Here is a 12,511-nt window from a genome sequence, read left to right as displayed (position 1 = left end):
AAAAGAAATAATAATAATAATAAATAAATAAGCACTAAATATTGAGAACATGAGATGAAATGAGTCCATAGCATGTGGGAACATGTCAGTAATGGGCAAGTGAAACTGAGTGAAATTATCCCCTTTGGTTCAAGAGGCTGATGATTGAGGGGTAATAACTGTTCCTGAACTTGGTGGTGTGAGTCCAGGGGCTCCTGTACTTTCTTCTTGATGGCAGCAGCGAGAAAAGAAAATGGCCTCGATGGTGGGGGCCCCTGATGGTGGAAGCTGCTTTCTTGCAACAGCACTCCAAGTAGATGTGCTCAATGGTGGGGAGGGCTTTACCTGTGAGGGACTGCACTGTATCCACTACCAACAACCAATCAGAATATAATAATAATACTCTCCTGTGCCTCACTGGTGCATCAGGCAGCAACCTTGCCATTTCTTTATCATTTTTTTTTCTGTTTTTGATGCGGCTGCATTGCTAGCTCAACGCTCATCCCAGCATGATGGATAGCGTACAAGGAGCCAGCTAGATTTGAACTCAGGACTACATGCCACAAAGTCTGATGCGGATGCCACTACAACACTGGCCAGCTGGCCAACCAGAATAGGCCCCCTTTATTTCCACTCTTTGCCTCCTTCCAGTCAGCCAACCTTCTATCCATGCTAGTATCTTTGTTGTAATATAATGGGCTCTTATTTTATTAAGCAACCTCATGTGCAGAACCTCATCAAAGACTTTCTGAATATCAAAGTAAACAACATCCACTAATTCTCCTTTGTCTATCCTGTCTAGTATTTCCTCAAAAAATTCCAAAGGTGCGTCAGGCAAGATATCCCCTTTAGAAACCATGCTGACTTTGACCTACTTTATCATGCATCTCCAAGTACCCTTTCATCTTCACTGTTGTAGACAATAAAATTATTACAATGTAATAATTTATTTGATAACGTCAGAAAAAATATTTAGGTAAGTAATTCGCTATTAAAGAGTAAATCAGTGGGCATGGTAATATCCTGAAAGGATGATTTGTTTAGAAACATCAACATTAACTTCCATTTGTATGTCACATTTAATGCAAAAGAATATCTCTAGAAACTTCATAGAAGATTGATCAATCAGAGGGCATCAAGCCAAAAGAAGCTTCTGGGGATCGTGTGACAGCTTACAACGGTTTGAGGTTTGACAAGTGACTTTTTGAAGAGGTGTAATGACAGCAGTTTTGGAGGGTTGAAAATTTAAAAGCACCATCTCAGAAGAGCAAAGAAGAAAATACTGTTTCTGTTAACAACTGGGTAGCCTGCAGTTCAGTTGGAATGAAATTATAGCTTTAAGTTTACATATCATCTTTATTATAATAAAAAAAAATCCAAAACACTTCAATGGAGCACAATCAGGCAAATCTGGCACTAAGCTTCGTAAGGACATGTTAAGAATAATTGGCCAAAATTTGGTCAACATTGAAGAACTTTCAGAAAAAGTGATGTCAAAGGGGAAATAGATTCGATGAAATAGGGAGGCTTTTGGAGCGAATTTGTAAACTTAAAAATTCAGTGAATTGAGGAATTCCAATGAGGAAGTGATTAAAATAAGTTTTGTTCATGATTAAGTAAGGTCCAAAAACATTTGATGTAGCCAGTAGATGACTGATAACTAACATGTTTTGTATTTTGTCTGTGCCATCTTGAACTTGAAGAATAAAATGGGGGTGGGTTTATAACAGTGAAAAAGACTAATACAGAGGAACGTAAAGGATTTAGTTAAAAGAAGTATCTCACTGCTTGAAGAAAATGATTTTAGGCTGTAAATAATCCACCATGAACTAAAAAATAGTTGAAACCTTTTTTGCACAAACTTCACCACACACACACAGACACACACAAAATCTCAGATCCGACAGTTGCAATCATTTTACTATTAATAAGTATATAATATGAATATTTTAGAAATCAATTATTTAGAAATAATTGTAAACAATTACATTTTTAAAAAAAACTATTGATAATGATAATGTCAGATGCTTTAATCATGATACGATGGGCTTTAGGACCCAGATGTAACCCTCTGCTGGTAGTGGGAAGGCAGCGCAGACTCCTCCTTATCTATAGTGTCAAACTTGACATCACCCTGAAAGCTGTGCATGGTAACTTCCACGGCGATCACAGCTCCCTCAGATCATTGCTGGCATGCTTCACAGAGATATGCTCCACTCACAACCGATCACAGCTCCGAAATGGCCTTGGCTTTCCGAACCTGCATTCTCACTCTGATCCTCTGCCGTGTTATCTGCGCAGCGCTATCGCCGGGGTATTCTGCAAATGAAGGTAAGAATTATAAAGAGATGGAAACATTTTCTTTCCCTCACTGAAGTATTAGAGACGGTCCAGCGCATACCGGCAGGAGGCTGCGCTTCCATCATCTGCTAAAGTGGTCAGGAGCGCAATTTAACAACATTAACCGATTAAAGCGGCCACATCAAACATCTACGGCCACGGTATAATAACGTTATCATTGCGATTTGTAAATGCTATTATAAATGTTATTGCAATGAAATAGCAACTAAATAAAATCAAAGTCGATCCCTCTGCTTAAAATGGGAGAAAGTTCACCCAAGAAAGAATTCAAATTATAGCCGGGCAGGATTTTCTGAAATTATTTTAATCCAGGTAGTGTTCAGTGATTTTGTGAAATGCTGCATTCGGTGCCGTAAAGGTGATGGATGTTTATTGGGGGTGTCGAGGCACCCGCATCCCGCAGGCGTGCAGAGGTTGGGGGAAGTCTCACCAGTAATTACAACAAATTAGTAAATAAGAGGGAAACGTTGCGACGCGGTTAGGTTAGTTTTGTGAAGTGTCTTCTCAAACAGGGTTAAATGATATACTTTCCTTGCTGACATTCTCGCCGTTACAGGCAAGTTGGGAAACTTTGGCCGCTATTTAAATTGAGGCGGCTAGTTCATCTCAAGAACGGACGCGCGATGGGAGTTACAAGCCAGTCAGTGGTCCATTTGGAGAAAACTTTTATAAATGGTTTATCATTCTGTCGTTGGATGCTATTTATGTTTGTGCTGAACTGGGCTGACATGTAGAATTGAGATACTCAGCAAACAAACTATTATTTTACCTTAAAATTTGTTCTCTTGACCTACAATCTATTACATTTTCTGTTTAAAAAAAGAAAGTGCTTCCTGCAGATAAAAAGTTTGAAAAACTTAATTTGGTGGAGAATACAGTGATTAGGGTAAATGGAGAAATATAGACAGTCTGGAGCAAGGGACACGTCTTCATAATTGTATTCCATTTACTTGCTTTTGTCCGGAGAAATCATTTTCTAATCACATTTTATTTAAATACTTGATCACTTACAGTCAGACAATTATGAGCGATTTTATTTTATAAAATAGTTTATTTTCTTCCTGTTTCAGATACTACGATTAAGGGGGTTTTATAAAGGAACTTGGTGCACAAATTATAATTCTGTGCATCTCATACACCTTTTGGGAAAGAAATACAATTTTAAGTTACTATGCGAATAAATTTCTTTATTATACTTCATGAAATTTGAAGTTTTTGAAGAAGTTGTTGATTTGATGGCTCAGGAAAATAAGGATCAGTCACAAATCCTAAATTATATTGATAAGAAAAGATATAAGATGAGCAGGTAGAATATAGATTTAAGTTTCTTGGCATAGCATTAATGTTTTGGGAATGAATTAAGTTGTTGGACATAAATTTTGTTGCTAGCTCTTTCAAAACGCTTTGATAACCTTGAGTAAGACCATCATGCTAAAATTTAACCTCAAGACAAGCAATGAATCTGCCATTGAACCTGGCATCTAGTTCTCACAAAGAAGCGAACCTGACAATTATTCCTGCGCGGTACATATCGTTGTTAAAAGTTTGTCGTACAATCCTGGATTTTAACTGGCAGTCCTTGCGAATTCTGTAGCGTTTCAGTGACAATTATACCTTCATTGTTGTTTCCGGTCCACGGTGTAAGATTTATTAGTAATAGTGCAAAATTATTTTCCAGACTTGTGTTTTAATATGCACATATTTTAGGTTCCGTTTAATTGTTAAACTTTAGGCGTTTAGAGAGAACTAAATATTAGGCAGGCGGAAAAGCTCAGCATTTTTAGCTTTACCAGGCAAGGTCGGTGATCCATCCCATTCACCATGAAGCAATTATTCAATTAGTCGCAATGTCTTGAAATGTGACCAGTGTGGGTCACTACAGAGCTTTCCTGTGGACAGGGAGCTCTGGGATCGGAAATCAATTTTGACACTTAGTTGATAAAATGTTACTGTATCGTGCTTCCTCTTCGTAATTTGAATTAAGTGGGGACAGGAAAAAAAGTCGCTACCATCTTCTCGTACAGGTCGGGTTGATCGAAGGCGGTTCATACCGTGGATAAGGAGGCTGTGGCAGGTCGGGAAAGGGGTGAACAGAACAGCGCCAAGTGAAATGTTAATGGAAGTGCCCTGGTCATAATGTCATTTAAACAACTAGACTATCATTTCAGAAAAGGAGATTGGGACTTTTAATTGATAAATTATGGAATATTCCGGACTGTGTGTTGGAAAAAAAACACTCGTACTCAATATTATACGGCATAGTGCCTGTGAAGGAAATCGAGAAGCATCGCAGCGTGCAAAAAAAAGATTTATTCTATCGAGTTTAAATGTAATTTAACAAATAACCTACATAATAGGTTATAACCTGTTATAACCTGTTATAACCTACATAAATTCAGAAATATACGCGTCCAAAAGTTTAACGTTTAAACTACTGTTGAAAACAATTAAAATTTCTTTTGAACTGAACGAAAACTTCTTTCATTCAGTTGCACTTTGTGCCTTGAAGGAGACCTCTTGAAATGTGGCAACACCTGTGGCCTGTTTGACCAGGTATATATTCATACCGTTCAGACAGTGAAATGTTATTTTGATTTCATAAATGCGACCTCGGCGCCGGGAGCGGCATCTGTTTGGCATCGCTTTGTGAGACAGGACTCGGAAACTCTTGCAAGCTTGCTCACCCCTCCTGAACTCTGAAAGATTGGCGCTTTTCCGACAATGATTAGAACTTTGCGCACAGTGCAGCTCCGCTCCACCCCGCCATGGCAGAAATGTTGTCTCTGCAGTTATCTCTGATTCATCCCTCTCTGCAATTTCACTTCGTCAATGAAAGCGATTCGCTGCATGCGATTGGCTTATGTACGAATGCTCACGGTGTGTGTCTACATGGATACAAAAAAAAGGGCTCAAATATTTGCATACATATGTACATGTAAGCAAAATTAGAGACACATTTATGCACGCACTTATGATACATGATATAACAGCACAGTTACTCACATATAAGATGAATCACATATAATTCAACTAAACATACAGAACACACGCATAAATGCAGAAGACCCTCACATACGAGGGGCGATTGATATGTTCGTGGCCTACGGTAAAGGAGTCAATTTTAGAAAATCTAGCACATTTATTTTCCAATAGAGTCCCCTCCTACATTTACACACTTAGTCTAACGATCGTGGAGCATACGGATCCCTTCTTTGTAGAAATCGGCGTCTTGGACCTCCAGAAGTGGTCCACAGCAGGGGTGATTAATAGGTTCGTGGAACCTAAGGTAGAACGAGATGAGTTATTAACTTCAAACTTTCTGCATAATCACTCAAAGAGTTGACCTGCATGTGATGTGCATGTAACGAGAGCTGTATAACTCATCTCCCTCTACCTTAGGCCACGTACGTATCAATCACCCCTGCTGTGGACCACTTCTGGAGGTTCAAGACGCCGACTTCTACAAAGAACGGATTCGTATGCTCCACGACCGCTGGACTAAGTGTGTAAATGTAGGAGGGGACTATGTTGAAAGATAAATATGCTAGGTTTTCTAAGATTGACTTCTGCGAACTTAGGCCACGAAGATATCAATCACCCCTCGTATATGTAGATATGATGAAATTACATCGATCCAGAAATAATGTATGTAAAGGCTTTACGACAAATATACGTATGGTTATATACAGATCGATTCATAAAGCGTTGGAATTGACTAGTTGAACGTGTTTCTCCTAAATGATCTCCATAACACATAATTTACAATTCATAATTTTATAAAAGTATGTGATGACTTTAAGATTGAGAAAATGATATTTTCACATTCTCTTGGTTAAGCTTCTTGATAAATTAGTTTGTGTAGTGAGGGTTCGCGAAGCATAATCAGTATTTTGCTCCAATTTAGCGAACTCTATCAAAAAGGTTAGGAAATCTTGAGAGAGCCCTAACTGTGGTCTTCTTGGAGTTTAACAATAACTTCAAGCGAGGCATCTGTCACTTTAGGGACAACTTCATGGTTGTAAGTAGTCGAAGATGGTTGAGCAGATTGCGAATTTCTATCGCCGAATATGCGACCGCGGCGCAGTAGAACGCCACGAACGGACTGTTTGGGCCAATTTAATGGACTAGCGCTTTGCAGATTATGCACGGCTTGGTTGTTTAAAAAGAGACCCCTTCAAATTACGTTACTAATTAGATGCCTCTATTGTTACTACTTACTGCTTCGATAGCGACCAAGCACACGGGCGGTAAAGAATGCACGGCCAACACCTCACTCTTTAGTCTGGTTAAGCGGCGCATCCAATAGGAGGGTCAGTAACCGAGAAAAGGGGAGCGGGGAGAGGTTCAGTAGATTCCCAGAGCTGCGTTCGAAAGTGACGCATGGATTTAATACGACCGATGATATTCACAAAGCACCAAATCCGAGAACGCATGACCGAAATATTGATCCAGGTAGTAGAAGTTGCTGGCGCAGCCGATTCCTGGGCAGTAAAGATGAACATTCTCACTAAGATGAATAGTGAACCGGCTTACAAAGGTCCTTTTGGACAATTGGAAATAAACAAACATTGCACGGAGTGATCAAATCCCTCACATTAAGTTTTAACCAGATGCTGCCTGCAGTCCCTTCTATACACGCCACCCCTAAAAGCTACCGTCTCTCCCTTACACACACACATCCGAGCGCACAGAAATCCACCCGGGCTCCAAAGTCCAGTTTCGGTCAAGGCGCGAGTGAGCTTTGGTCCTAGTTAGGTGTTCTTGTTTTGGGCAGACTGCTGAGAGACGGTGCCAGCAGGCTGGGTAACACCGGCGTAAGGCGGCAGGGTAAATCGCGGCGGGAGAGTGTATTTAACCCGGCGCCGAACATAACGTTAAGAAAAGAACATGTGTCTGAGCGCCGTGTTAACCCCATATGTTGCTGTTGTCTTCAGCTCTCTGCAGGCTGTCGGGGTGTCTGTTCAATGTATTATCAGACGGGGCGATCTCCTTTCGGATTGTCCGGGAGTTTCATAATTCACATGTTATTCAGAATATATCCTTTTCAGGCGATTGGTTTCTGTGCGACTTTTTAAATTTACTGCCCATTTAATTTGCGAAAATTGCAAGCATGCTTCTCCCTTTCCCTAATAAGTGTGCCAGTCGAAATAATAGTCACTTATTTTAAACAGAATGCTTTGCTTAGTGAAGTGTAAATGAAATCTTTTCAGAAAAATACAAAGAATCAGACTGATTATCAAAGGTTAATGGAACGAGCACTAAACTGACCGGGCACCCTGTGTAGGGATCACCAAGGCAACAACTATTAACTATTGACTGTCATTCACCAGAGCAAAGTATAGAAATTGGGCCTAGTATGGGAGTAATGTGGGAGTACACAATGCATCACTAGAAATATAAGCCAACAGAAATGGCCCGTTATATCTCAATGGGCTTTCATCAAATAAGTGTACATGTTATTGCTACAGAGTAAAAATGATTATACAACATTTCAGTAAGTTATTTACAAATTTCAAAAAGTTACGTGAAAATTTTACCTCTTTTAACCTTTTAATCATAAACGTGTTTGCTCTTGTTAGCGCGTCTAAAATTTAATAACATAAGTATTATGTCAATTACTGTGGACTTATTCCATTCAATAAATAATGTGCATGCACTGTTATCCATGATAAAAGAGGGAAGCCAGTCAATGCAGGCCATGAAGTAATGGGCCAAATGCCAGCTGTAGTCTTCAGGCATGAGGCTAGTTATATCCAAACAAGGTTAATTAAGATTTTTTTTAGGGCACCATTATGGCCAGATGTTTGTGCTTTACTGCCAGAGAATTCTCCATGATTCTTTTCCAAATGTAAACTCCAAGGAGCACAATTTGTCTCTTTGTGGAAATACTGATGGGACAGTTATTATATCATCTTGTGTATTCTCTGCCAAGCGGAGTCTATAACTACAAGGTCTAGCTTTTGACCATGACAGGATATGAATAGAAAACATCACCCAGAAGAACAAAGAATGTGAATGTGCAGTGTTTGAAACTGTGTGGATTTCAAACTCATCCATTATAGACTTCCGTGGTCTGTGAGCACTGGACACAATGAACAGCACTGATTTTACTGGAACGTCACTTCACAAATGAGCAGTATCACATTCAGTCATATTATGGGCCCAGCATGTAGTCTCTGCCACAAGGTTACATTTTATAAAGGGGTTATTAGAGTAAATCCACGAAGACAGTATTACACTTCAGTGCAGATGGTACTGCATTTTCTGTAAAGTGAACTCTCCTGATAGATAGCATGGTGACCTAGATTGTACATAGCTCTACCAGGAAGTATGCTTCAGGAAAATACACCACACACCAAAAAAAATCTACAGAAGATATCTTTAAAACACATAGATATAATCTTTTGGTGTGGAGGTAATCAAGCTTCTCTGATTCGTGGGTTAGGAAAGAAACCTCTCACCCAATGCCGTTGTAATTAAAAGTGTAGACGTGGGGAAAATTGGAAGTAGCTGTGACAGCTTCATTGGGCAATACTCTGCTGACAGTAACTGAAAATGGCCGCTTGGCCAAGATGCTACCACATGATGAATGTCTACGCAGTTCTGCCCAAGCAAGAGAGACAACATCTTTGGGAAATGAGAGGAGAAAACTGACAAACAACAAAGTATAAGAAAACACAGAAAACTTAATATGATCAAACAAAAGCATTTTTCAGCAAATTATTGTTAATTTTGTGGCTAAAGCAATTCTAGGTTATTTTATTTTTCAGATATTATTTTGGAATCTGGGCAGAATACTCTTGGTAGTAATCATGTCATCAAGCTCTTTGTAATACAAAACTGTAAAAAACATCAACTGAGAGAGTGCTAATTAATCCTCAAACCAATTTCTCTGTAAAAAAAAATTATTGTGTTAATCATGGAAAGACGTAAATTATATCAGTAGAAAAAAGCTAATACATTCAGAATAACAGTTTAATGTATCCTATATGCCATTCCTGAGATTTCAATAGCCTTTTTCATAATGCTCATTATTTTTTACTTTCTGCTACCCAAGTCTTTTTTTATATATTAGGCTGCTTTATTTCTGTTTATGAATAACACAATTTAGGTGATTGGAGGAAGTTAGTTATTTCTGAGGTCTTTCATTTGTCAATTACTTTCCTTTGAACCTACGTTTGTACATTTGTAAATAGTTTTCCTAACCTACACTACAGTGTCATAATAAGCTGCTGTTCTCCACTTCGCTAAATTGCTAGGATATATATTTTTTAATTGAGACACAGCACAGAATATGCTCTTCTGGTTCTTTGAGCTATGCTGCCCAGTAACTCCCGATTTAATCCTAGCCTAATCATGGGACAATTTACAATGATCAATTAACCTCGCAACCAGTACCAAATACATAATGTAACTGCTGCAGGCCTGTTGTCCTTGTCTGGTGGAGGAACAGTCGACATTGGAGCTGTGTAGCCTCAGTTGTAGTGAAAACTAGGCTCCAAGCCTTGGGCTTGCCTGCTGCTGCAGACCAGGCGAGAGACACGGAAGTGCTACTATGTTGTTGAACTTGGCCAGGGCCTAGCCTCGCCCATTGGTGCTGCCCTCCTGTGTTCGAGTAGTGGATTGCGTGCATCTGTATACTGCCGGGAGACTGTACCATCGAGTGCTGGACATTGTCGCTCAGGGTCTTGACTATATATGCTTTTTTTGAGTGAATATGCTTCTTCGCTCAACATTTTGAATTATGTCACTTGCTATTTTGAATGTTTTGCACCTTGGCCCCAGAGGACCACTCTTTCATCTGTATCCACATATGGTTTGAATGATAGTTAAACTTGATGCGATATTAATGGAGAAAGAAACAATCTACGTGCTACTAATAACTTAACACTAACACATCCCACCACTCTACCCCATTCTCAACAATAAATACAGCAAAATGCATTTCAACAGTACTCTCACAGAGTCTACATTCATCAGTCACTCTTGTCTGTAACACAAGTGTGTTCCAATGTGATTGTGAGGACCTGCTCCAAAGTCAGACAAGCAGACAGACATGTGTGCATATGTGCTAATGTGTGTGTGTGCGCACGCACACACACACACACACACACAGAGTCACTTAGATACATGCTCAGATTGAAATGAGTGAAGAGATTGTCAGAAGAAAAGAGCCAAGCACCAGCTAGATAATTAGAAGCCGTCAGGCCTGGGGATTAGTAACACCGGTTTTGGATTGGGTGACTATTGGCTGTAGTAACTACAGCATTAACACATTGTTAAAGTAGCCCAGTTCACTCCTATCAATTCATACCCACTGATTGAAAACCATGCTGCTCCCTGAGTTCCCTGACATTCCCCATGTTATCTTTAAAAGATCTTGAACAGAATTTTTTAAGGAGTGATTCTCCATGAGCAATAAATAAATTAACATGAGGAACAGATTGAACACTCATGCCTTTCCTGTCATTGGGTTAGAAAAAGTGGTGGAAATTCATAAGTATCAATATTTCAATGTAAAATACCATAAATCAATTCAAATTTTCATGGTGCGATTCACTTTCATACTGAGATTTGTCATATAAAAATACATTTCTAGCTTGTAAAGTGGGAATGCTTGGAGTTGAGAGCAGTGAAGCAGAGATATAGAAAAGGAAGCAGAATGAACAGCCTGAATCCCTTTTCTCTTGAAAAGTGACCTGATAGAGGTCTTCAAAGGTTTAAAGGGTTTTGAATAGAGTGCAGAGAGTGAGAGTGTTTCCACTTGTAGAGAAGAACATGATCAGAGACTTTGCAGGCGCTGGAAATCCAGGGCAGCAGAAGGCTGGAGGAAAGCTGGAAGGACAGTTATCAATTTAAAAGAAACATTTTTGCCCAAAGAGTGGTGGGAATGTGGATCTTGCTGCTGCAGGGAGTGGTTGATGTGAATACTTGAGATGATTTTAATGAAGACTGGACGTGCAGGTGCAGGCAAAGGAAGTGGAGTGATACAATAATGGGTTTAGTTCAGTAGGACGAGGCCACATTGGAACATAATTGTCAGAACCAAATTGCCTGTTTATGTGCCGTATTTCAAATATAATCCTATACAATTCCCGTAGAATGGTTTGTGATTAAGTTAGATCGTGGTGGTGTATTGATTCTTTTGAGATATGATTAAATCTTAATTTCTGGATAGACTGAATCCATTTTGGATTATTACAAAAGATCCATTATATACCCTTTCACTAGCATCACTAACAACAGGATTATCTGGTCACTATCACATTGCTTTTTAGGGGTGGGTGTTTGTTGTGTACAAATTAACTCTGTTTCACATAATACAAAATAAAAGCACTTCAGAAGTTCTTCACTGTGGATGTCTTGAAAAGATGTTGGTTCTTTCTTTTGAGGTCTTTTTTCATTAATTTTCTATTTCATAGCATGGGATGATTGTGATTACTGCTACAGTGTATAATTAATATTATACCTCAGATATTCCATGTATTTGATGACAGTGGTTATCCTTCAGCAACAAGCTCCCATGATTGAATCAACTCGTGGAAAATGAAATGAAATAGCAGGCCCTTTAGCCCATCTAATCCTGGCCAAACTATTATTTGGCCAAGTCCCATCAACCTGCACCTGGACCATCGCTCTCCGTACCTCTTCCATCCATATACAAACCCAAATTTCTTTTAAATTCTGAAATCAAACACTCATCCACCATGTCTGCTGGAATTAAGCCATTCATTTCCAATTATGATTCATGCTGCATCTATGTTAAATTTTATTTTATGACATATTACAATGAAAAAGCATTCCACACAAAATTGGTACATGCAGCCTTTGCCATGACAGTTTAAAAGCACTATCGACACTCTGAGGTGACTAGGGTTTCTTATAAGTTAAAATGAAATGCCCATAAATGCCAAGCAGCATGCCTGCAAAATGCACACGTTCAACACAACAATGAAACCTCATGGAAGTTTGCTTGATTCATTTACAATTAACCATTTTGTACTATATTAACTATTCTTAGAATATAATTAGCATTATACAAACTGTTACGAATTTTGTTGTTGTATATGAGAAGCCATTTTACTTACATCCAGCTGCTTTGTGAAGACTCACAATTCAAATGTTATTTGTTTGCAGAAAGATGGTGAAACTACAAAAATAGGTTTAAATA

At 39.0% G+C, this 12,511-nt stretch overlaps 1 protein-coding gene across 2 annotated transcripts in view; it reads left to right on the top strand.

The window, feature by feature from the left end:
- Positions 1 to 2,012: 2,012 nt before the first annotated feature.
- epha3 (eph receptor A3) overlaps positions 2,013 to 12,511 on the top strand; it is a 288,707-nt gene continuing 278,208 nt past the window's right edge. For both annotated transcript variants that reach the window (XM_063050489.1, XM_063050488.1), the window contains exon 1: positions 2,013 to 2,310. In XM_063050489.1, the coding sequence (XP_062906559.1) occupies positions 2,127 to 2,310 (184 nt within the window). In that variant the 5' untranslated portion in view covers positions 2,013 to 2,126. The remainder of the gene's footprint in view (positions 2,311 to 12,511) is intronic.

The sequence above is a fragment of the Mobula hypostoma genome, chromosome 6, assembly GCF_963921235.1.
Source record: "Mobula hypostoma chromosome 6, sMobHyp1.1, whole genome shotgun sequence".
Lineage (NCBI taxonomy): Eukaryota > Metazoa > Chordata > Chondrichthyes > Myliobatiformes > Myliobatidae > Mobula > Mobula hypostoma.
This window is presented reverse-complemented; position numbering and strand designations above follow the sequence as displayed.